This window comes from Enoplosus armatus, chromosome 4 (assembly GCF_043641665.1).
Source record: "Enoplosus armatus isolate fEnoArm2 chromosome 4, fEnoArm2.hap1, whole genome shotgun sequence".
Classification (NCBI taxonomy): Eukaryota; Metazoa; Chordata; class Actinopteri; order Centrarchiformes; family Enoplosidae; genus Enoplosus; species Enoplosus armatus.
In genome coordinates, this window is record NC_092183.1 from 4,153,898 (window position 1) to 4,179,676 (window position 25,779).

At 41.6% G+C, this 25,779-nt stretch overlaps 1 protein-coding gene across 1 annotated transcript; it reads right to left on the reverse strand.

Annotated features, from left to right (window-relative positions):
- Positions 1 to 3,777: 3,777 nt before the first annotated feature.
- npffr2a (neuropeptide FF receptor 2a) lies at positions 3,778 to 16,459 on the reverse strand. Its single transcript, XM_070904256.1, has 3 exons — positions 16,132 to 16,459; positions 7,759 to 7,858; positions 3,778 to 4,630 (listed from the first exon to the last, which is right to left on the reverse strand). Exons 1-3 carry the CDS (start codon positions 16,457 to 16,459, stop codon positions 3,778 to 3,780), a joined length of 1,281 nt encoding a protein of 426 aa, XP_070760357.1.
- Between the last annotated feature and the right edge of the window lie 9,320 nt (positions 16,460 to 25,779).

Below are 25,779 nucleotides of genomic sequence, written 5' to 3' on the forward strand. Positions count from 1 at the left end.
TACCGAACCTCAGGTATTGTGTTTGCATTGATATCGAACATTTTTGAAACAAAAGCCATAGCTTTGAGGCTAAAAGGGCAACAAACTGACATTACCTTTTGATGTTATTATGCTGTGGCTAATTCCTAAATTAGCTTTGTAAAAGAAGTTGGATTTCTAATTGCTGGGTTCCACTTTGGATCCAGGTTCTGAGTCGGTAAAATACCCAGATTCCGCAAGCAATTTCAGAAGGCTTAACCAAACTACATTCAATGGATTCAAAAGAATTCAGATTTGATACTGATTCAGATTCAATTAAATGGTATCAGACCCCCCCTCATGACCATGTTCAGTAGCCTATAGGAATTGCCTCCGGCTACAAACCACGTGTGGTCGGTCAGCCAGAAAAACACGGAAAGATAAATTCTGTCAAAATGTATAATAGATAACTCGCCCCCAGTGAGTGGCAGTGTTAAATGAAGAGGTGTGAACTGGCTCTTCAAAAGGGTCAAATCAGGGTCACAAAGAGGCCTCGCTGCTGCATGTGTTAGCACATCACACAGCCATACTCAAGAGGGAGATGAAATGAGAAAAAAATGAACCTTTTTACGAGGTCAAGGTCTCGCTGCTGGATGCAATAACACTGCACGGCTGAATGAGTTATGAGCACGGAGAACAAGGACGGACTCTCAGCAACCACGTCTGGTGCCATGTAGATCCCCTGTTTTGTGAAAATTCAAAAGACTGACTTGGTCTTGGTCCAACCATTCATAACCCAATTCGGGTGACTGTGATGAGTCTCATATGACAGTATGGCCCCACCAGTTAATCATCCATTTGGAGAAGTGGCAAAAAGTCTTTGCCATTAAACACAAAGTCCAGACGCTTTTGATGGCAGCAGTGGCAGTGATCTCAGTGCAGAACTACTCTCTGTGACTGAATCAATTAAAAGCTGCTGTTGAAGCGACTCAGTCTCCACCAAACTTCCGCCACTTGTTGCGGCCTTGCATCTGCGCACCCCCGGTTTTCACTTAAAAAAAAAAAAGAAAACGACATCCTGTCGTTTCTTGTCTGTAGGTCTAAACACAGCCTTGCTCTGAACAATTAATGTTTTGTTTCCTTGAATTTTACGTTAATTAAAAGTGTCTTTAAGCGCTGCTCTTTCTTTAGTCTGCTCATGCAAGGCCTTTATGTAAGAAGAAACGTAGAAACGTAAAACGTATCCCTTACGACGCAGCAGAAAAGATTTTCCCCAGAAAAGATTGATCAGAACCTGGGTGTAAAGAAACCTCTAATATGGCTGCCAGAGAATGTACCAAGTCTCTTATAGCTTTTTGTAACCTTCACTCTTAAGTTATTTTATGAATGTGTGGATTGAGAAATTAGCAGATGTTGTTGCTAATTATTATTTTTTGTTTGTTTTTGTTTTTACAGTTTTTTACATCTTTACAATACATATTTTCAAAATGGGCCCCCTTTTTAAAAATGTAACTGACGCCACCAAAGATTTAAAGTATGTAAAACACCGTTGGACCAAAGGTTGTTTAGTACACTACCCTGCAAGAATTTTTCTAATAGTCAGTTCACATAGACAGATTCACATTATCACTTGTAATCTAAGCTTTAGACTCGGTAACATATACTTACAGCAGACGATACATGTTTTGGGACCAATGCTGGCCCTCTGTTTTTCCCATTTACTGTACAGGTTAACTGCACAAGACTGTTCATAAAGATATGCAAATAAAATAACAACAAAATACTTTGTCTGAGATTTACATGGCACATTCATAACAGGCTCATGAGATATCCATGAATAAATACTCTTAAATTCAGCATCATTACACCTTTTGATGTACATGTTTAGAGAGCAGATTTCAGAATAAAAGCCTGGGTGAAAATATGACTCACATACGATATAATCATAGCTTTCTACTCTCCTCTGCACAAAAAGGTTTTTCCAACGCCATAAAATACTAATTAAACAGTGCTAATATGTGTGTCACCTGCAGAATTGGCAGAATTCGTTTGTGTGCAAATTTTGCCGGGTTTCCTGCTTAATATTCATGTCTACTCTGTCATTAGATAAAACAGTAATTTTAACGGCTAAGGTGAAGTATTTTAACTGACTGAGACAAACTACCTGTTGTTCAGTTTCCAATAACATCTTTGTAATCAAAGGTTCTTGCATTTCAACACCAACAAATCATTAGCACATTAATTGCTAGACAATTGGTGAGACATTAAGCAGCTTCCACCAGCCTCTATGCTACATTTTACAGTGCTTGCCACCCCCTAACCTTATGAATCACTGTCCACATGTTGTTCCCTCCGCGATTCAAATCGGTCTGTTGTCATAACCAGATAAATAAGGACAGAAAAATAACTTTTAAATCAACATATTTCTTAAAAATGTTACGTTAACAGCTCCTAGCAACCGCTTCCTCAGCCTCTGTCTCGACCGACTGTTCTTCTTACCTTTTCCATTTCAGTTTATTAAATTTCCCACTCAGTAAATTGCAAAACTTTTGACCTAAGACATTGTCGTTGTCAGATGAAGCTGGGTCAACAGTGGTACTTGCACGGGAGGCTACCTGTGGTCTCCAACACACAGTAATTTAACCAAGGTAAACCAAGGTGTAATTAACTCATAAATCAGTATGCGTCTTAGTCATTGGCAAGCCACCAAAGCCTCATGTGCTATAGACGGTGAATGCTAATGAGTAATCTTTTCAGAAAGTCTGACAAGGACTTTTTGACTTTGTACAGCACTTAGTTTAACAAAAGAACGTGAACAATACTGAAGACAAGTGCAGAGTAGAAGTTTGTTCCACCTACAAGGACATTAAAATAAAGAATTATATTTGTCTTAGTGAATTTACCTTTGAAATCTGCTCCATAAACATCACAGTACATACATGTTTGATGCATCTTTATACATTTATACATACAGGTTTTATAATGCATGTCGTGGAGCAGCACAGTAGCCTGTTGTCGATGCTATATCAACCGATTGTAATTGATTAATTACACTGGGGAACAATTTGAAAAAAAAATTCTGTTGAGTTAGATTTTTATGCTGATTAAAACTAAAATTGGCATGCTGATTCCAAAATTGCAGTCGTTTTTTTTCTAGCGCGTCATGTTTTTTCTCCACAGCTTACCCTCCAGATAAGCAAAATTCCACTGATTAGCTGTAGTAAGACTTGCCAGCTGATTACAATTGGACTCATCTACAGCTACGTGGCAACTTGTTTGTGCAGTCACAATTGAGACAGTGCGGTGAGAGGTGTGTGCAGCTCCCAATAGGTCAGTACTATCACACACATATCTGTATTTTTCATATTTTTTAAGAAAACGGGGATCCTATAGTTCAAAAACTGAGATCAGTTTTGGATTCTGCACCCAAAAAACAGCTGTCAGACCTAACTCAACAAAAATTGTGTTCCCCAGTGTTATTCACTGGTCAGTCTGTACTGTTTCAACAGCACAGCCTGCTTCCATTTGTAACATGGCACAACATGTGCCACATACAGTGTGTACTTGTTTCAGGAGCAAACACTGTGAGGTAGCTTGCTGCGTTAATTGTTTTGAAGTGGCGCAGGACATAAAAGGATAAATCGCTGCTTTACATGTCATTTTTTTGACGGTCTTGAAATTGCTCTCAGACAAATTACACATAAGTGTCAGCTTCTAAAGACTATTCAGGTGAGCCTTGCAGTTTACTTAGGTTTGAATGAAAAGGGCAATTTCATGAAATATGAACATCTTTGCTTATTATTATGTCTCCGTGTCTCCTCAAATAGACACTGCTGTCACGCCCCCACTGCTGCAAGATGCCTTCTCCAGGTCCTCCATGACCAAGTCTTGTTCAGTGACATGGTTGAGTCGCCTGGATGTGTTCTTATCTATGCTGTTGAGAGAAATAGGCTCCAGGGAGGTTTGTACATTATTAGCTGGGAGCACAGAGTTTCCCTGCAGCCGGTGCGAGTAGGTTTTCCTCCGCTGTCCATCCGCCGTGCATAGGCTGAACTTGAACACAGCTTGAAATCCTCTACGGAAATTCTCATTGAAGAAACCGTAGATGATGGGGTTGACGCTGCTGTTGAAGAAGGCCAGCCAGTGGGCAAAGGGGTAAATGTAAATGTTGATGATTCTGTACTGCTGCTCAGTCAGGCTGGCATAGTCGCTCAACATCATGAGGGTCCACAGAGGCAGCCAGGAAAGGATGAAAAGCAAAGCCACTATGAGAAGCATTTTAATCACCCTTTGCTTTTTCTTCGACACGGTGTGGCGGTTGTCGTGGCCCGGCTTTCCTCCCGTTGGAACTGCCGTTTTGAAAAGCGTGATGCCGATCCGGGCGTACATGATCACGATGAGGGAAAGAGGAGCAAGGTAGATATTTGCAAACAGGACAGTGGTGTAAATCTTCCTCATCTCCTGGTTTGGCCAGTTCTCTCTGCACCAGTAAAACGGACTTGTTTTGTTGTCATAGCCCAGTAACACCCGAATGGTTTGCTCCTTGGTCACTTGTAGCATCACCCCAGAGGGACACATGATGGATACGGCCAGAACCCAGATAATGACTATTATCAAGGTAGCTGTGGATATGGTCAGCTTTTGCTTGAATGGGTAGACAATGCATCTGAATCTGCAAAAGGATTAAAAGAGAGACTGGATAAGGAAGACGCATGCAGGACCGTTAATCTGCTTTTAAAAATATCTTTTACGCAAGAAACAGAGTGACAGTAAAGAACATGTACTGTAAATGGCACAACATTATATAGTTAGTTACTGTAATTCATAAAGGGACAAATGACATGGAGGCGTTGTTGTCAGGAACCTCTGGATTATATGTATAAAGGGTGCACGTTAGTTAGTATTTATGAAATAAATGTATATAACAACGGGCATAATTCACCCAGCTCCCTTTATTACCGTCATTGTTATCAACGACTGCATTAGCCAGCGCTTGAAGATTGTCTTGCAGGGGGTCTGAGGATGACCAGCTGAGAGTGTCGGCTGACACCCCCTCCTCTACTAACTGTGACTCTGCTGTTGAGGTGGCTAATATGCTTTTTGGCCTTCCCTTTGAAGTCAGACCCATCAAATGTGTGCCTAACCACATCAGTGACCCTCTGGCCAAACTTCAGTAAAAACTTCTTCAGAGTCTTTTCTCACCAGCCGTTGTCTGAGACACCTGACCTATTGACTTATACTTTACCATATATGCATAGGTAAATATGGAGTTGACATTTGCATGCTCACATGCACACAATTCTACAGCTTCATCAAATCTGGAAAAACAGTCCTCATGCAGAAACGCAGGAAAATGTGTAGGCATCCATTTTATGTTAATTCTGTACAGACACTCATACATTTGTCTCCTGCATGACACTGATCTCCATGCATCCCTGAATCATCACTACTGTCAGACTGTTTATTTGTCCGAATATTACCGGGTTATTATTACTGATGCATTAACGTATAAGAAGCCTTTTAATGTTGTAGCTTAGCTGAGCACATTTTTAATTATTTATATATTTTTTGGCAGTTTAATCTCTTACAATAAAACCTTAATCTGCACAGTAACTCGTAACTTTAACTGTTAAATAAATGTAGTGAAGAAAAAAGTTCAATATTTCACTATTAAATGTAGTTAAATAGTGTAGTATAAATCAGCAGAAAATAGAAATACTCAAGGAAAGTACCTCAAAGTACATGTTACATTTCGCTATAGGGAGCCAGGACGGTCATGAAGGACACAAGCTTTCAAAAGGTTTACATCATCAGATATTACACTTGCTTAATAAAATATATTCAATAGTAAAACTATTGCGCACACACAGTGTAGACACAGAGGAAAAAAAACACTTGATTTGGATCTAGATTTGCACGTTTGGCACATTCTGCCTGCAGATCCGTTCGAAATGTTCCAGGGGATGGTTGGACCATTAGAGCTTCGACTAAACTGGCATCTCCCATGTTTGGCAGGGGGCGTATTGACTCACTGAGAAAGAATCTTGAGAATGCTAACTTGAGAACAGAGGCGTGCGGAGACATCCAGGATCATTGATTTCTGAATGACTATAGTTGGTGTTAATGTTAAAAAATAAAGGGGAAGGGGGGGGGGGGGGTTTGTCGGTCACTATGAGATGTCAAACCTCGGCCATCCTAACACGGTATTTAGAATAATGGTGATAGCAGTAAGGTCACCATAGGATAGATATAATAGTTAAGACAGATCTGTGCATGAATACACTGACCAAAAGACCCTTTATCTCCTCACCCATTCACATCTGATTCTAACCATGTGGCTGATAGATATGTAAGGTGACTCTGACTTTTGGATGTCAAAGCATTTCAAACTCCATCTGTCCTTTCCAGAGGCGCAGACACCCTCCAGTGATTTCAGAGTGACATCACTGCACGTCTAGTGTCTGAGGACCGGGCGATGATAAAACACCAGCTCTGTCATTTTTACAGCTTGGAGAGCTGTTCTGACTCCACTGGATGTGTGCGTCCTCTGGGCTCTGCTGTCTGCAGCCAACTGCATGTCCCTACCGTGAGACTCTGCAGCCTCCTCCAAAGGTTTATGAAGTGATTAAGCAGGACATCCAGCTGTTGTCAACTCGATGAACAGCAATTAGGCAATTCAGCATGATCGTTCAGAAGAGGACAAGTACCAGATGAAGATGAGAAAGTTGTAAAATCCTGCTGTGCCTGCATGGGTTTTCTCCAGGTCTCCGCTTTCCTCCCACAGTCCAAAGACATGTAGTTTAATTGGCTAGTTAGTTAATTGGTGACCAATTAATTAATTAAACCACTAAAGGATAAGAGGGTGTAGCTAATGGATGAACAAGGGAAAACATCTAATATTTGTCCTATGAATGAAAAACATTAGTTTTACAAATGTCTGACAAAGTGGAGAAAACCGTGCTACGGATAATTGACATCAAACGTTTCTTCACATTACCAATAAGTAAAATGCATTGTTTTTACTGGCAGAGGCAGTTTTTAAGTGTTTGTATGTCTGTGTGTATGAACTCTCCTTTTCCTGTCCCTTTTGTTTTATTTCCATTTTTGTTTTTACGCCACATGCTTTGGTTTGAAGCCTAAGACGAATTTCCACCTGAGTGGACAATAAAGATGTCTATTCCATTCTAATGTGAAGAAGCATTTTGGATTCATCCATGGATGCAAAAATTGTGGAATAGATAGATCCTGTATTTATGCCGGGGGGGGGGGGGGATTCTCATGTCACAGCAGCCGCACACGAATAAATCACGCTGAACAAAAGGCTGTTTGCTGACTTACTATAAAATGTAGCTGCCTCACAGTAACGTAAGCTTGTCACTCAAGTGAGGCAGCACTGCGAAAGAACAGAGCTTTAATTCGTAATATGTATCTCAAAAACATATTAAACATCAATTGGAATTTGTTCAAACTTTTAGATTTTTTTTCTTGCTTCCCAGCTTTTTCTGGAGCTTCCGAACATGTGCTCCATTTGCGGAGGAAAGCTGTGAGATTCATGTGAAAGCTCTGGAGAAAAGGCAGTAAGTGAAGCTCGAGTTAAGGATATTTTATCACGTAAGTTAATAGGATGTGTGCAGTCTCTGTGGAGGTTTGTGCTCTCTGAGGTTTCTGGTTTTATCTGTTTTCTTTTGTGCATAAAGTACGTTTTTGAGGTGCAGTTCAAGTTCAAGTGAAAAGGTGCTGTGGAAAATAAAATGTACTGTTATTATATGTAGTAGTAGGAGGAAAATACAGCCACTGTACCTGTCAACAGCAATAGCAACCAGAGTGAAGACGGATGCTGACACAGAGATCCCCTGAACCATGCCGCTCATTTTGCAGACCAGGCTTCCAAAAGGCCACCCTGTTGACAGGAAAGATGAATTCAGCTGATTTACTGCTAAGACAACAAGTTAAGACAGCGCAGCAATTTATGTATGAATTCAGACTGCCTCAAACAGATTCACACCCACAAACACATCAGAGTCCAGGGGCCGCTGAAGAGATTTACCGTAATAAGTGTCTTGAGGGGGAACAATCCCTTTCTTAGCGGGACTTAGTTGCTTAATTGTCATGCAGTTTTATAATAAAGGTTCGACTGGGGAGATAAAGATTTCTAGAGTTCATAGGAGCCAGAGTCTGTGCAATAGTGATCGGGGAGTGGAGCCGCGGTATCGAGGTCCCGCCCGACCCAATCGCAAGCACACCACAGTCCATCACAGCTGTCAATCATGACGTCACACCCCCTTTTTATAGCATCAAATAACTAATTAAAACCAAACTTATCAGAATCATGAACACTTGAACAAATATCAGTGTGATAAGACCTGTGAAGTGTTTCAGCAACCATAAAATGAATATGAGCACAAACAATTAAGTCCATACTGCCATTTAGTGCATGCACAATCTACAGCAGCCTTTCACATTAGTCTTGGGAAGATTCAAAGAGGTCCCCAAATTATCTGGATGCATAATATGAAGCCAAAGCCCTCAAACACAAAAAGCAAATAATAATATACCAAATAAGTTTGGATCATAAAAATATTTGTGAAAACTGATCTGCAGGCAGTGAAACAGCAACTTGAAAAATAAGCAATGTTTTTCTTCAGAAAGAAATCTTGCTTTGTCAGAGCAATACACTTCAAAAAAACAGAACATGAAAGAACAAATGCTCACTTCAAGTACACAGATCCATTACTTTGGAAAACAACAAAACAAAATCCTCATAGAATAGTAATCAGGTACGACTGAGTCTCTACTCAAGTAAAACGTATAAATTATAGGTTCTTCTAAAAAAAAAAGGCCCATTTGACAGAATGTCCTAAAATCTATATGATGATCTATATTTCAGCTGTGGAGCATTCCATTCTTGGTGTGTTCACTTCTGAAAGGTTATGATGAAGTGGTTGGTGGTCCAGTTATCCCCCTGATAACTCCCTCTTAGCTTACAAGTGCATAATTCCAGCCTACTGTTTTGCAGGCTTTTTCTGTAATTGCAGGGCATACATTTAATGGAACATGGTCATGCGACGCGCTCACATTTTCCTCTGACATTACGCTCAGATTGGGAAGCTCAAATACTGTCATCATGTCGTACTGCTGCGTTCTGGGTTGTAAGTTGTATAAACATAGGGAATCTGACAAATAGCTATAATTTCACTGCCTCTCCATTAATCAGCAACTCAAAAGACAATAGATAGTGAAAATCTGGAGGGACACTGGGCCGTGTTTCAAGGTAAAACAACATATTTGATGACCCATTAACTACCGTTTGACAACAGCTAACATTAGCATTCAACACCACATGTTCCAGCATAATCTTTTCTGCTATGCAGTCTTTTTTTTTGGCCCATTGTGCAGACGCCTCACTGCACTGAAGGACCTCACAACTGCAGCTACTGACTGACACTGTTGAACAAGTCTTTTGAGGGGAAACATGTCGTGGTCCGGTAGCTTGTACACACTTCATCATGTCGGGAGTGGCTCCAGCCTCTTCCTTTCTTCTGAGCTACCAACACCTCCTCTGTTTTCACTTGTGTCATGTAGTGATCTGCCGTTCACAGAGGTTTTCCAAGGCTGGGCTGCGAGCCTGGATTCCCATCAAAAGATCTTGAGTTAACCCCAGAGAAACGCTGCTCACACTCGTTGATCATTCTGTCCAAGCGTGGGAAAAGGATTTTCCTCTTCAGATCATCGACAGTCAGTTCTCGCACCACAAGATGATCCACGACAAAGTCATCCATCCGTTTCATTTACAAACATGAACAGTAAATATACTGCGGAGAACTTTTGGAGTTTAGACAACAAGCTCACACCCCCATGGATGCCTTTTATACTGGATGCACTGAGTGACAGCAGAGCAGATGATGGAGTTGACAGAGCTCACTTGGCATGCCCACCGGGTCTGTCATAGTTGAACAATATTATTTGGCTGCAATTCAGGTAGTTTCTAAAGCTCCTCAAATTTCTGATGGTTAACCAGGAAACCACTGAGGAAGGAGTACACGCCCTCCATTGTCTCAAGGGTTGCACCCCGCCGACAGCCCCACTCGTCGCTGATGCACCATTGTACGTCTGAGCTCACATTTTAGGCCACCAATGCCATTTGAGAGTTGATGCTGCGATTGAATCTCGCATTAAATCCTTGCAATTGTTTGAGTCAGAGAAAATGTTCGGACTTGAAAGAAGAACATTTCTCCACACATGGCTAGTTGTTCTGTGTGGTGATCTCTCGCCTCATCTGCCATTCCTGCGAAGACTTGGGATGCTTTCATTTCATTCACAACGCTTTAGTTCATTTTGTGAGACTGGAGAGAGGTAAGTTGTGTGAGATGGAGCCTTTTTTTAAGGACGGGTTGAACTGCTTGAGCTATGACATGCACCCGATAAACTTGCCTGACCACAAAATGGAATTCCCTGCGTCTCTAAAAAGGTGACAGTTGCAGCTACACAGCAAAGGTACTCTCTCCGCTCAATACTTGAGGCCACATTTGCTGCCTGCATCTGGTCTGCCACGTCACAAAGGTCAGCATTGGCTTCATAGGTCTTCCAGGACTGCATACTTGGCTTGTGTGGATGTGTTCTGTCGTGTTCCTGGAAGAAGTCAAGGGCACGCTTCCAGTTATTGAAGCCATTGCTGCTTAAGGATTTCTGCACTATCTCCTGTCAAATTGTCTGCATGTAAAGCAAAAATCAAAAAGCTGCATAACCATTCAAATATTTCACACTTTTCTGCAGCCCCAATCTCTCTCAGGGGATAATGAGCTATTTAAACCTGTTTCGGTCCTTTCTAAATCGTCAGGGCATACTCCTCCCGCTCTTTCAACTCTACTTGGCTGTCGTGTTGCTGGCTGACTTGAGAAGTTGAAACAGATACTGATATTAATAATGCAATTTAATATATACTGGCTACTCACTACTTTCTTAAGAAAGTCTCACTCGTCTGCTCCTTAATTTGCAATATATTTTTTTGATGGACAACAAATTTACCAAAGATGACTCAGCTACCAATCAAAACTGTCTGTGCAAACAGAGAAAAGCATAAAGGATGACAGACACCCAGTGCACCACAACACTGGTATTTGTAGTATCTAGTATCTATGGAATCCGCTGAATCGGAGATTCCTCAGTCTTCCCTCCAACAAACTTTTATTCTCTTTACTCTTTTTTTTTTTAACACTGTACGGTGTCCTTGAGTTTTTGAAAAGCACTTTCAAATTTAAAGGTCCCATATTATGCTCATTTCAGCTCTATATTTTATTCTGGGATTCAACTAGAGTGGCTTTGCATGATTCACAGTTATAAAAAGTCTTTATTTATCTTCTCCTATTTATCTTCTCTTCTCCTGGCTCTCCTGGACCTGAAACAAGCCGTTTTAGACAAACTGAACAACCTCCAAAAACCTGAGGCGTCGTCCTGAGCAGAGTGGTCCAGTAACTGTGGGTGGAGGAGCGTCCCTGTACTTTGTAGGTGTGCTGTGATTGGAGCAGATGACCTGGGGGCGTGTCTGAGGGCATTGACTGTATAGTTGTGACATCACAACCTTACGGAAGTCCTAACGGCTCATTTAAAGGCACAGTTTCTGAATACGGGCTGTGAGCATTTCTCTGTGGACTGAGCGTTTGGATACTTTCACAGTATGGGACCTTTACGTTTATTTAAAATCACGCCATGCGACCATGCCAAAAGATTGTACTGACTGAGCCCACTCCCTCAGCCTCTCTGCATTCAACCCACAGGAGAACTCTATTACTACTATTGCTATTAATATTATTATTATATTGCTTGGACTGTTTCTGGAAAAAAAAAATCACACAAAATGCAAAAGGTAAACACTAATACATTAAGCAATACTAATACAACTAATGTGTTATTTATTAAGCTGCAGAAGTTATGCAGTGTGATGTGCAGTCCCATTACTCACAGTCTGTCTTCTTTAAAAGCAAATTGACCGATGTTGAGTAGATATAGAGACCACATTGTCACTTTCATCTCCTCCTTGTGATGCTTCTTTCATGTGGTTCACAAATTGCAAGGGGCCAATAAGCACTGATGCACATTAGAAAACCCCCATCATGGTCAATTACAGCATTATGTGCAGTAGACATCCTAATGGTGCATTAGATGAAAGCTTTCCATGGCAGACAATGGCGGATCGCTAGTTGTCCAGTCTTGACAGAGCACTCAGTCGCCAAACAAGAGGCTCATATCACTGCAGCCAGACAGACAAAGTGATCTGTCGTCTTGGTTTTTTTCACCTACTACAAAAACCACACACAGGCGGAGGGACACTTCACGTCACTGATAAACATGTCCAGAGGAGTTTTAAATCTTCTGTGAGATCATTTTTTTGAAGGCGCTGAAGTCTAGAAAATGTATTTTGAACCAACACTTCCAGTCCCCCCCTGACTGTATTCAGCTGTACACTCAGCATCCCTGTCCTTAGAGTGTGATTCATTGCCCGGTCAAATGTCATTGGCTGTCTGAGTGTCCCACTCCCTGCTGCTAAAAAGCACTGCACAGCGCGACGCTGTCATCGCGAAGCTTCCTCGTAGAGATGCCGGTGGACTGGTGGTGAACTCTGCCCGGTTTCTGATTGACACAGTGCTTCGTGTTACAGCTGAGTGAGCTCAATGTTCCTCTCTGTGACACCACCAAGTCTTTCACCGTCTGCTCTCCGAGTCTCTCGTGTCTTTTTGCAAACTTCCAGGCATCTAAGAGGGCTGTTTTTTTTGTCTGATCCTTCGCTTCTTGGTCTCCTTCCTGAGGAATGTCCTCCTTCCCTTGTTCCCTGGAGTACTTCCCTATCTGTTGAATGTCAACTGAAATGGCTGATGATGTTCTCCCTCCCCCTCCTGTACTGTAATGTCTGCCTCTCCACTAGGATATGCCACATAACATACTTGAGTGGACAAAATGACAAACAAAATACTGCACAATAGACTGCAGTAAATAGCAGTTTGGTGAAGCTGTTTCTTTAAAGATCTCCTCGAGACACAATTTAAAATCTTTGAATAATAATTTGTTTTTTTTCCACATAACATAACTTGTAAAAATTCTTATCTGAGGCTATGGAAAGAGTGTTTAAAGGATTGTTAATAGGAGACAGGATGAAAAGGGTGGTCTCCTGTCTTTAAAGGCACATGCCACGACAGATCTTTGTAAGATCGGTCATTTTAGTGGGGAGGGCAAACAAAGTATCTTGAACACTAAGGACCAAAAATCAATGAAATTTGCATCATCCCCACATGGCTAAGCCTGATATCTTTGCTGACCTCTCTTGATCTGTCCTCTGTCAGGCTCAAAGAAATGTCAAATCTAATAGGCAGATTACATTCATTATATTTGGACTTTCATGCTCCACAGGGGATGAACCATTTACATGTCAGATACTCAATGAGCTTTCAATGTCAACTTAAAGTGCCTCATAATCTAACAGGGTCAATGGGATCAAATCTACTTTGCATATTAATATCCCCAAGGTAATGAGCCCTCACTTAAGACTTCTGCCCCACACTGTGAGTTCATTAACTGTTCACACACAAAAGCACGATAACACTGTTAACAGTGCAGCAGGTGTTGGTCTTCTTGAACAGCTGAGGATGGATTTTCTCTGCCAAAGAGTTTTTCTTTAAACTTGGCAGTAGATTATCGCATTCAAAATCAGGCAAAGTAGAGCTGGATGATTACGATTTTGGATCCCAACGATTATGAAAACAAGATAATCGAGATGAAAGGATTAATGTGCTGTCGTTATCATATATCATATTTTAGTTATGTCATTGCAGCAGGGATTTAATCATACAAAACACCAGCTGCCTGCTGGATTTCCCCAAACTCCGTGTCAGGATCTGACGTGTTCCTGATTCAGACAATAATGACTGATTATGCTGCTCTTGTGAAGAGGTAATAGGTGGATAATTGGGGTATAATTATTTATTTAATCATAGTACCCACTCTTAAATAATCTTTGGAGGTGAATAAGGCAATTTAGTTGTTCCCGGTCTCTGCAATTGCAGCAAATTCTTTTAGTCAATTGACATTGTTATGGTGAACAAAAGGGACGTGCTCGCAGGCTTTATTTAGTTATTATTGTTGAGCTGACTCTCCACACTGGGTTAGATCCAAATCAAAGTCATTTCAGAAAGCCTGAGAATGTGTGCAAATACATTTTTGTCCACGTTTATCGTCTTCTGAAAAATTGATGGTCTTGATTTTCGTCAGTTGAGAGGAAACTTGAGTCATCCTGAATTATTGTCTGGTTTTCATTGCTTTTTTTTTTTTTTTGTCTTGAAACTGAAAAGATAAAGTCTTCCCTTTTAAGAAAGCACTGCAGCTTCTGTAGACAGCCTATGTGAGGAATCTGAACTCGCAGCCACTATCGCTCGCCTTAAGAAGCGCTCATGTGAGATTTGTGTCATTGAGAGCCAACTGTCGAGTCCAATCAGCACCATGTGTAAAAAGCCCTGGTCTTATTCATGCATGCAGCAAAGACTGTGGCCTCCGTGATATATCACAACGTCAAGTCCTCTGACGTTCTTCTTTACTTTTGATCACCACAGGCTGTTAACGAAACAACGTGTCGTGGCCTCCTCGTAGACCTTAGTAGTTCACATTGCTGCAAGTCTAAACTGAAAAAACAAAGGCAGCCCTGCAGTGACTTAAATATCAGTGATTAGGGATTGAGGTAAATCTACAATTTAACAAGGCAAGCAGCCCTGTGAAGCAGTAATGCTTCATGGCACGCCAGAAAACACAAGTGACAACTTTGTCATATAGATCTTTACATCTAGTCGGACAGAGTAAAGTTAAAATGGTTTATTCTCTGCACGGTGGCCATTTGAGGATACCACAGGCTCAGCTCATCAGTCTCAGCTCAACATCAACATCCTCAGTTGTACTTTGTCACCTTTAACTTTAACTTTAAGTTGTCGTTCAAGCTCAATGCTAACATGCTAACATACTAATGTGTAGGATATTCCTAATTACACCTGGGGTTCCCTCGTCTTGAAGTCGATGGGGTTTTGGTTAGATTTTCACGATTTGTTCTACGACATAAAATACATCTGTAGATATCCCACTCGTGAATTTTGAAGCTTTTACGTGTCTTAAAAAAGGCGGTTGCTAACAAGCGGCTAAATGACAACAGAGGTTGTCGCGGGCATTAACGTCTTCATGCCGAACACGGAAAGTCATCTACTCACTAGTCCGCCTTTACAGCCTCGTTGTGTTTATACTCTGTATCTGTAACATTAGCTTTTTACTTCTGGTGATTCTGTTTACGCTTCAAAAATCTTCATTAGTGAAGATTATCTTGCTGAACAAAATGTTTTTAAATATCATAAACTTTTGTTTGCCACAGAGTTTATTTTCTGCAATAATCCAAAATCCCATGGAAAAATCCCATTGGCCTTTTGTGGAGGTAACCAGGGCGATGCTAACTTCCGGGTTTGCCGACAAAAATACGTCATCCCTGCAGCACTCTATAGGGATGTCTACAGTGTTTACATGCGTACAGTGATGTTCAGATTGCAAGATATTCAAGCTGATTAATTCCCAATTTGCATCTTCAGGGAATTGTGACAGGTTTCTGGTCCAGACCCTCATTAGTTGCTGATGTTTGGCACAGACTCCCTGCTAATTACAGATGTTTGTGGATAAGATTTTGTAGCATGTTAGCATACCATCTTAGCATTAAACCACAACTGAGGCTGACAGCAATTAGGCCATTTGTTTATGAGGAATCCCAAGTGTTGAACAAGTAAAAATTTGACCTGTTGGTGACGCCCAATCAAACGGCAAGTTGTTACAGTTAGACTTAAATAAAGTTAAAGGCATCCAATAGTTTCCCTCGAAACCACAGATGTCAGTCTGCTGGTGGAACTAGGGGAAAAATCAGGGGAGTAATCAGAAATTCACCCAAACTTTATTGAGATTAGGTTACAGTGTTTGAGGTATCTTGTCAGATTAAGTGCTGAACATGACCTGTCGGTGGTACTAGACTAAATATCAAGTCTTCAAGTCCACGAAATCTGTGCCAAATTTCACAGCAATCCATCCAATAGCCGTCAGCTTGGCTAAAAATTCCTTGTCAGCAACAATGACACAATGAAAGCTTCTAATTACTCTGCTGCTCACCTGTAATTATGTTGTCCAGAAGAGTCGTGGGCATGCAGAAAATCCCAACCAGGAGGTCACTCACAGCAAGGTTTAGGATGAACAAGTTGGTAACAGTCCGCATGTTTTTGCTCCTCAGCACAATGAAACACACCACTCCGTTTCCCACCATGCACACCAGGAAGATCAGCAGGTAGGACACGATGAAGATGGCTGCAGTGGACGGCTGATGCAGGTAAAATCCAACATAGGTGATGTTGTTCCTGGGTATGACGGACTCCGTGGAGGAGTTGTAAAATGTCCAGTTGTCATACAGTTCAGTCAAGTTTTTCTCAAGTCCTTCGTTCATTTTAAACCTGAAAGATGAAAGACAAGCAGACGACTTCATGGTGAATCAGCTTACTCTCTTGTGCAGTTTCAAAGGAAAGTCTTGACGGCATGACAAATGAGCGTGGGAGTTTTACAAACGCTTAGTTTTTAGATTCCCAGACTGAAAATAAGGAAGAATGAGATTTCTTGAACCAAAAAAAAACTATGAAAGTGACACTATTGGCATCATAGAACAACAATGCATCTTTTTTTTCCCATTTGTGCTAAACAAAACATTTAACAAAGACATCATTGTTGCAACTGCGAAAAGTCTAAATTTGTCCTTGTTCAGATTATATGTAAAGAGGTTGTAGTTTTTTCTTCTTCTTGTCCCAACATATTGCTGAGTATGTGTTCTGTGTGTGTAGCCAGGTTAAATTAAATACATGGGGAGCGAAACCTATATTGAAGCGTAAACCTGCATTAACTGGAGCAGCGCAAACTAATGCTGACGTATTATCACCTTATGTGGTTGATTTGGCAAACCGTTGTCTGTTTACACATCCAGCCGAGCATCATTACTAATCATTTGGACTCATGTTTGTGTCCACCTGATGGATTTTAAATCTAATATTCACTTTCCTTCCACTCTGGTTTGGTCTACACCGACTCCTGGTGGAAAATTTATGGCTCTTTAACTGCTGAATTCTCCATTACATTCACGAGGTAGCTTACTTTGTCATTTTGCTGTTAGAGGCTGGGCAGGTAGTGTACAGTGGAGTTTATGGGAGCATTATTGCAGAAAACAGCTGGCTGCTGCGACTGGAAACAACGCTGATGAGAATGAAAGAATAAACCAAAGCAGTAAAGTCGTGGGCAGTTAAGCCAAAACACTGAGTTAAATATGAAATATGAAAATATTGAATAGTGCAGCTTCAAGTTAGAGGTCATTTTTAAGTCACAGCTATGGATGTGAATGGAGAACCTCTTCCAGTTGAGGACCAGTTCCAAATTGTTCGAGCCATCGGAATCGTGTGCTTCCGAGCTTATCAATTCATTTTACTGACGCCAGCATGTTTTTCTGACAGTTGCGCGTCGGCGACAAACTCATGAACTTTCAACGAGAGGAAGAAATGATCCAAAGTGCTTCATTTCATGTAGAAAGTTGGGTTAGGGTTGGCACTGGTATCTTCATCTTATCAATTCCCGTCCCTAGTTACAGTTTGACGACGTCCCATCGTTTCCATTCATACGCAGAGTGAACACATTGGTTGAGTTCCCCCCCCAGTGATTATATGGAACTCAGTCTTAGCCTCGTCACTCATGTCTTCACTATAAAATTACTGCGTGTTTCACTCACAAGTTAATGCCAAGAGTTAGATGATCGCGCCAAAGCACCCATTGAGATCGCTGACAATATGGCGTGTTCTGAATTAATGCGTTATGAGCACGTAAAGCAGGGCCTTTCAAGCGGATCAGTCTGTCAGACTACAGACTGGCTGCCTCACATGCGAGGGAGAAGCAACAGAGCGGAGTTTCACAGGGAACTGACTTCAGCAAAGAGACACATGAAAACCGGGTTAAACCTTTGTGCTACACTGACGATGTTCAGAACAGACGATTGGTCATTGAGATGAAGCGCTGCTCTTTCTGTCGCATCAATCGGTGCATTTCAGACGTCACCGTAGTTCAGGAAGTGCTCTCGCTGTGCCGACTTTATCCCCAGCTGCTACTTAAGTTAGTGGGTTTCTGAATTCCCCAAAAAGACTTTCAGCAGCTCTCAGAGAGGGAGCTTTACTTGTTTGCTGCATACGAACAGGTGAGGAGAGAGAATAGCTGGTCGAAACTAATTAACTGATTATTATATTTTATCATTGATTAATCTGACCTTATGCTTTTGATCAATCGATTAATCATTTGGTCTAAAAAGGTCTGAAGATACAAATTGCCTGTCACAATTTCACAAAGCGGAAATGACTTCAAGCTGCTTGTTTTGTCCAAAGATATTCAGTTTATGATCACATGAGATCACATGTTGTAGCTTCTTTACAATTAAGAAGCTACAACAAGGAAATGACTTAATAATACATAAAATATAGTTGCTGATATATTGTTTCAGCATTAGTCGAAACATGAACTCTAATTATTGGACCAAAACAATTAATTAATAATCGAGCCATAGAAAGTGTAATGTTGATATTGATTAATCGCATGTTATTTCCTGCTTTACCGCAGTTTATTGGCTCTCAGTGTCACCTTTGGCTCTCGTAACGTTTGGCTATTTCTGACATGTTGTAGATTAATTGATTCATCAGAGAAAAATGAATACATACATTATTATATAATAATCTGTTGCACCCAAGTTTAACTGTTGATCCTCCTGCTCACAGTAGATTATATTTTCAGTAACCTTTTCCTTTAATAACGATTCATATTTCTGTTTCCACGCTACTGACCAGAACCCATTATTGAAAACAGATATTTTACATCATGCCACAGTGTTGGTTTTAGGTCTGTGTAGAAAAATCAGACAAAACGACAAGACTCAAACTTCTTTCCTTTAAATAGTCAACATGAACATTGTAGTCCTTGTGAATATCATCTGCTGTCTGACTCCATTGTAGCTCCACTGACACATCGAGAGCTAACCGATAATGAGAAATTACTGTTGTTTACAAGTGGACGACAAAACGCCATCTCTGTCCCTGACAGCTGTTTCTGAGGATTTAAAGTGGATTTTTTTCCTCCAAGTCAACAGCGAACAAACAGCTGTGACAATATCTACGCGTGAAATAATAGAGTAGAGATTTGCATCTAGTGAGTGTAGCTGCTGTGATCATGAATCCTGCTCATTATGTCTGATTATAACTGCGTGGATTCATCATCGGATGGACGTTACTCGTGTATTTATTACCTGCTAGCTGATGTTTCGCCTTTTTTAAAAAATATTTCCACCATTACTTCTGTCAACGGTTTTGACCATTAACTCCTTTATGACTGATGCCAGTAGAGATGCCTCCAAGTACGAGCTGCCTTCTCTGTGAGAATGAGTTGAATAAAAAGTAAGCGTGAATAAAACATGAATGGGCAAATGGAGGGCATGGGTGGCTAACTGAAGGAACTGGGGAAGTTTAGACTCTGAAAGCTGTTACATGTGCAGCCAACTCTGCAGTGTTAATTACTTATTCATAGAGACTTAGATGTGTCCTGGTGGTCTTACAGCGGGATGTTGTGCATTGAGAAACTGGGGTGCAGGTAGACCAAACTAGGGCTGAAATTGTACACTTTCTGAGAAACTCCAAACAAGCTCGCTGCATCCCGTGGACACGAGTTCAAGGTGTTTCTCTGTGTTGCTCAGTTTGCTGGACGTGGGGGCGACAGGCAGCGAATATTCTTGAATTTGAATATACTTACTGAAAAAATGCTTGATTTTTAAAATAATCTGGCGTATCAGCGACACAATCACTCATGCAAACCAAAAATATTTTAATATTTGAAATGATCGATCCCATACGATCGCCATCATATTTGTTTGTTTGTCTCCTGGTGTCTCATCAAGCATTAAATAATCACGATCAAAACATACAGTCAAAGTTAACATGAACAGCTGGTTGTATTCATCAATTCAGATGTGGTGATAAAGGATTCAAGAGTCTGAAAATGTTTGGTTTAGATACCTTGAAAGTGCTTGAATTTTACTCTTAAAAAGCTGTGTGATGGGATTCAACCTCATTTCACCTACTTTCTCTCCATCTTTGGCCTAAATCTGATATCTCAGATCTGGTGTTGAACCTGGGAGAACATTAATCCCTGATTAAGCATCAACATTTGATTATTTAATACTTAATCTGGCCATACACCGGTTTAAACTCTCTTAAACAGAAAGGGGATTTGCTTTACTTGTGTGTTCCCAAAGCTTTAAATAAGCCCAGTGTGCCTACAGATGCTTGAGCTGTATTCGTATGATATACAGAAGGGTTTACTATGCACTACCCAACTTACAATATTAGAGAGATATACAGATCTTTGTGTTTACGACAATAAATCTACTAGTATCTCATATTCTGTTACTTTTTAGTCTAACTAAACCCAGTCTCTGTGTTAACATGAGCTTAATCAAATTCCCCCCTACGTAGAGCCCAGTCTTGCTAATGTCGATCTCAAAATCTGTGCATTGATTGTAAAAGCCTTGATTGCCAAATGAAATGGCTTCTTCTTCCTTATCCATTTTTTATTCATGAGATTCAAGTAAATTGCTTCCACAGTCGGCTGCCCATGTGATGGAAATCCCTCTATATCACTCACTAGCTAGGGAACTCATTGCATTTTAATGCTAAAACTGAACTGAATTCAATAAACTGATTCCTTTTGTTATCAGACTATCACTCGTGAGCGGCGTGCGGCCTGGAGGTGGAATGGGGGACGAGCCACGTGAGCTCGATGTGTATGGAGATCATATGATCCTGGTGTCGCAACCACAGGAAGAGCTGCGCTGATCCAGATAAGAACTGGAATACGGTTCGCTTCAAACCGTCAGTTTGACTTCACGGACGTGAGATTCACCGTATGTCAGATCACTGCAATATGCAAAAATGTAGCGCTCTAGGTGACCAAGCTATCTATGAAGTGCAAACAGACATGAGATTTTATGTTATTGGTTTTCATTTTGGCAGATTGAAATTGTGCTTTGGTGAACTACAAAGATTTGCCTGCGCAGGATGAACCCTCAAGGGACTTAAAGTAATCATAACCTCATAAGTTAAACCTCACCCACCATATGACTTTAACCTCATCAGCCAACCATAATAGCCTGTTCATTAACAGACCAACTTTACCCTGAGCGGGACTGCAGGGCCTGAGAGGCTTCCCTCCTGACTCACTAAAGCTCATTATCCAAACAGCAGAAGATTTCCACCAACAACCTTCTCATTATGTCGTGCCTCCCTGATGTTATCGCACCACTTCAGTCTCACTAATATCAGCAGGTTACAGAAGCTGCAGCAGAGCTTTCAGCGAACGCGTTGAGCTTCATCTATCACTGTTCATTTATCCCCTAAAGACACCTAATAACACCAGCACTGCTTCACTTGAATACTGGGGAATAAAGCACAAATTCAGCTTCACATAAACTTAATCTTTAATTTAATTTATCTGAGACCACCAAAAAAAAAGAAAAAAAAAAGAGAGACAGAGAAATCCTAGAATGAGCATCACCTCAAGCCCTTTACAACCTTCATCCCACTTTGATTCCACTTCACAGTTTCTTTGCTACGCCACTTGTAAGAAAATCACCACAGTGTGTTTTTCAAGGCTACATGCACGCTTGTCCTCCATGTTTCACTCAGCAGCCTCCATGACACACAAGTGGAAATGTTTAGAGGCTGGCATCTCATTCAAGGTTGGCATGTTTCATAATAAGCCATCAGGAGAGTTTAGTATGTTTAGTATTTTTACCTATACTCTTGTTCATCATGCCCCCCAGACTCTCAGACCCTCAAAGACCAGCATGTACTGTGGCTGCCAGCAGCACTAAGGAGACCTGCACCGGTGGATCACGGTAGAGACCAGAGAACATACAGTGGTGTTCATTTTGTGCCAACATTGCGCGCTCAGCAGTTGCTGCACTTCGCCTGCGCTGACGGAGGATGAACTGTGACCGGCTCCATCTCTCCTCTGCTGGGAACTTTGGCGCATGAAACTGCGCGATAGAGGAGCTGACGGTGCGCAAAAACACGCACGACTGAGCGCTCCCGGACAAAGAGGCTTCTGTGTCCAAGTGGAGACAGAGAGCCGGACGGAGAGACACGGAGCGCACCGGGACACGAGTTACTGACCTGAAAGCTCATCACACGCAATGAGCTTCGGCTGCAATTAGTCCCATTCAAACTTTAAGAACTCAATCAAAAGGGCGCCTTAGTGTTTAAAGATGAACTATCCACCTGTGGCACCTGGCGCTTCACAGTTTGCACCGTTTTGACCGTAAAGAACCACATTAAACTGGTCTTACCTTGTTTATTTCAAATCCAGCTGACGGCGGGCTGTGTGCTCTGAGGAGAAGAAAAGTACAAAAAAACCGTCCAATTTCCTCCTGAAGAAGACAAACGCAGAACAAAGAGAAAGGAAATACACAAGACGAGCATGTAGAAATGAAAGAGTGGAGCTCCGTCCCCCCGCCCGCCCCTCCCCCCCGCTGCGTTCACTATCAGTCCGGTTTCATGTGCGTCGCCGGGACGCGCTTCATGTGGCACAGGATGCGCTCAGCCAGCCGCTCGGAGCGCAAGTGGAGGATTTGCAGCCGGATCCGTCCGTATTTGATGCGGTGACGTCGGGAGTGAAGGGGGTGGGATGAGAGCTGGATGAACAGGCTAATGGTTGAGTGATATCCCCCCTGATCTCTTCCAGCTGCCGTCTCTGAAATGTCAAGTGTCTGCTATTAAAGAAAATAAGTCTAATGGGACGCTGATGGTGAGGAGGCAGGTCACAGATGGACTGCTGCTGCCTGCTTTACTGTAGGACTGTGACACACCAGCAGAACTAACGCCCACTGCAAAAACACACTCTGCTGATGACACGCACACACACACACACACACACACACACACACACACACACACACACGCTCTGAATTCCGAAATATACAAATAAATCCAATTTGAAGCAGGTGAGAGGCGCGTTGACCCCCGAACACGTGGAAGCCCCAAGGTGTCAGAATTTAATAGAACAACTAAATGAGAAGAATGAGTTTCAAAATGAGCCTTTAAATTGAGCCACTGGCCAATCATTCTCTCTGCAGACAATAAACACCTATATCGCTTTATTTTTAAACTAGCACATTAATATAAAGCACAGCCTAAATTATAATGTTACGTTTATTCTCTTATTACTCATTTGCATTTATAGAGGTTTCTAATTTTTGACTGATAAAACTGACTCGACCTCATGATGACCCTGATGGACCTGAGTGGATCACTGGCGTCCCGTATGAAATGCATGTGGTTGAGAACAAAGCTTTGATAGGCGCTGCAGCTGTCACTGTGTTTACTGCACCTCAAGCAACAAACTCCAAAACTTGGATATGAAAACTGAACTAAAAGACGGGGAGATGTGAAGTCTGACGGGCGCAAAATGTGCGGAGATCTGATGTCGAATGGCCGCAGGCAGCAGCTGGTTGCATACAGTTCGCTCGCTGCCAATTCAGCTTTTGCTGGTTTTAGCTACAGTTCACTGATGTCCGTCTCACCGAGGGATAACTCCGTCCAACCCGTCGGGTTTATTCACTGGGGCCAAGTAAATAAAAATAAAACAAATGAAAACAACTGAAAAAGAATCCTGATGGCAGTTTAGATAAAAATGCACTGACGTAGTCTCAAAAGAAGATTGTGACGGACAGTTATTGTCATTATTGGGGCGTCCTGGTGGACTGGTTCCTGTCTGGTCGGGGACTGTCATCCCTCTTGGTCTCCCCTCATTTCCTGTCATTGCTCTACTGTGTTTCTAGCATGTCGACACGCTAACGTGCTGAAGTTTAGCAGGTGTAACGTTTACCGTGTTTAGCGGCTTCACTAACTTCGTCCTGAGGAGGTCAAACCACATTTCACGACAATCCATCCAATAGTTGTTGAGATATTTCAGAGTTAAGGTTAGTTACGACATAACCTCTCCTGCGGAAACTTGTAGTTTCAGGTGAGAATTGATCTGTGGCTGTTAGAGTCCCTCATCTGAGCTGCACCTGCAGTGGCGGAGGATGGCTGATAGATGGTTGATATTAGGGTCAATACACTGTACTCTTTATTCGACCCACATGGCTCCGGGCTCTTTGAGGACAGTTTGAGCTGCCACTTTTCTCTGTGGTATTTCTGTGTGATATTTCATTTTGCATTAGAAGCCTGAGCACCGAGGTCCAAGCCTTCATATTCTGCACTGGATTGCAGCTTTGAACTGGCAGATTGTACAGCAGATGAGAGGGCCGGTGCTCTGGATTTACATACTACCTCCTCTGCACTCAAAGCGAGCACCGCTGCCGGGTTGACAGTATGTTAATGCAGCATCCATGAATTCAAGTCAGTTCTGCAGTTTTTCGCTGATTGAAATATGGACAAATTCTGGTGAACTCGAGTACAGCAGAGTGCATTAATAGACATGAATCGTAGGAACATGGAGTGAAGTTCACAGCTTGCCAGCAGCACGCCGGGAGCAAATCTGCTCGTTGCAGGCAGCATCACCAAGAAACTGAAAGGGATCAAAAAAAAAAAAAGAAACTGTACCTTCTTCCTGCGACAGACGGAAGGAGGAGACAGAAACCCCGTTGTTCTCGATGGGGGAGGAAGGTTTGAGTCTTCAGGTAATGTTTCTTGGCATGTGAGTGTTTAAAGAGGAGGGATTTTTCTGGAAAACCGTGAAGGCTGATAGCGATGTGTTTAAGCTCCACACTCTGGTGGTGGAAGTGAACTCTGCACGTAGAGTGTGTGAACGTTTTTTATATACAGTCGTCCAGCAGTCAACAGATTTCTTGTTCCCATTACGAGTAAATGTCGTCTGCGTCGTGTAGCTGCAGTAAGTACTTCTTCTTATTCGGGTTTAAACTTTGAAATAATAGATTTGTCATTTGCAGCCTGTTCTCTGTCTACCGCATTATAACAAACAAACCATTTTACCAAATAAATACTACAGTTTGGCATCCCTCAGTAACAACTGTTAACAACTATTTGAAAGATTTTTAGAAGTAGACTCGGGAGTCAAGGAAACAAGGGCGAACTTTCACTACGAACGCCGAGAGCTTTTACAGATACAGGCTGCACAGAACAGGAGATCCAGTATTCATCACTGTAGCTGTCACACTTTGCTGCTGATACTTTTGCACCCTCGTTAGTTGTACTTTAATTGTATTTTATACTATGCATTACATACTTTGTACTTTTATTGCTTAGATTCTGTGCTTTATATCGCTGATATTTTATATTTCTTATCTCATTCCTGTCGTATATGACTTGTTAATATGTGTGAGGTCTCAAACGCTAATGCATCATCTGAGTTTAACGCAATTGCAATTTTAGTATTTGGTGTCTGTCGATAGTGAGTCTGATCTGTTGCCCAGTGCACACTCACAACCACAGCCTGAAAATGTGATATGATAGAAGTTGATTTTCTCCGTAGAAATCTGTTGTTGCAAAGTTGATAAAAAAAAAATTTATCTGGCACATTGAAAGAACAGTTGTAGCCTGTTAACTCCGGATCACTTTATTTTTATGGAACTACTTGATCCAAAAAAAAGGTTTATTAGGTTAATTGTTGGCACTACAGAAACACTCTTGTGGTGTTACGGAGTGGAGCGTCTTCCCTCACAAAGGATCTTTGTTTTGA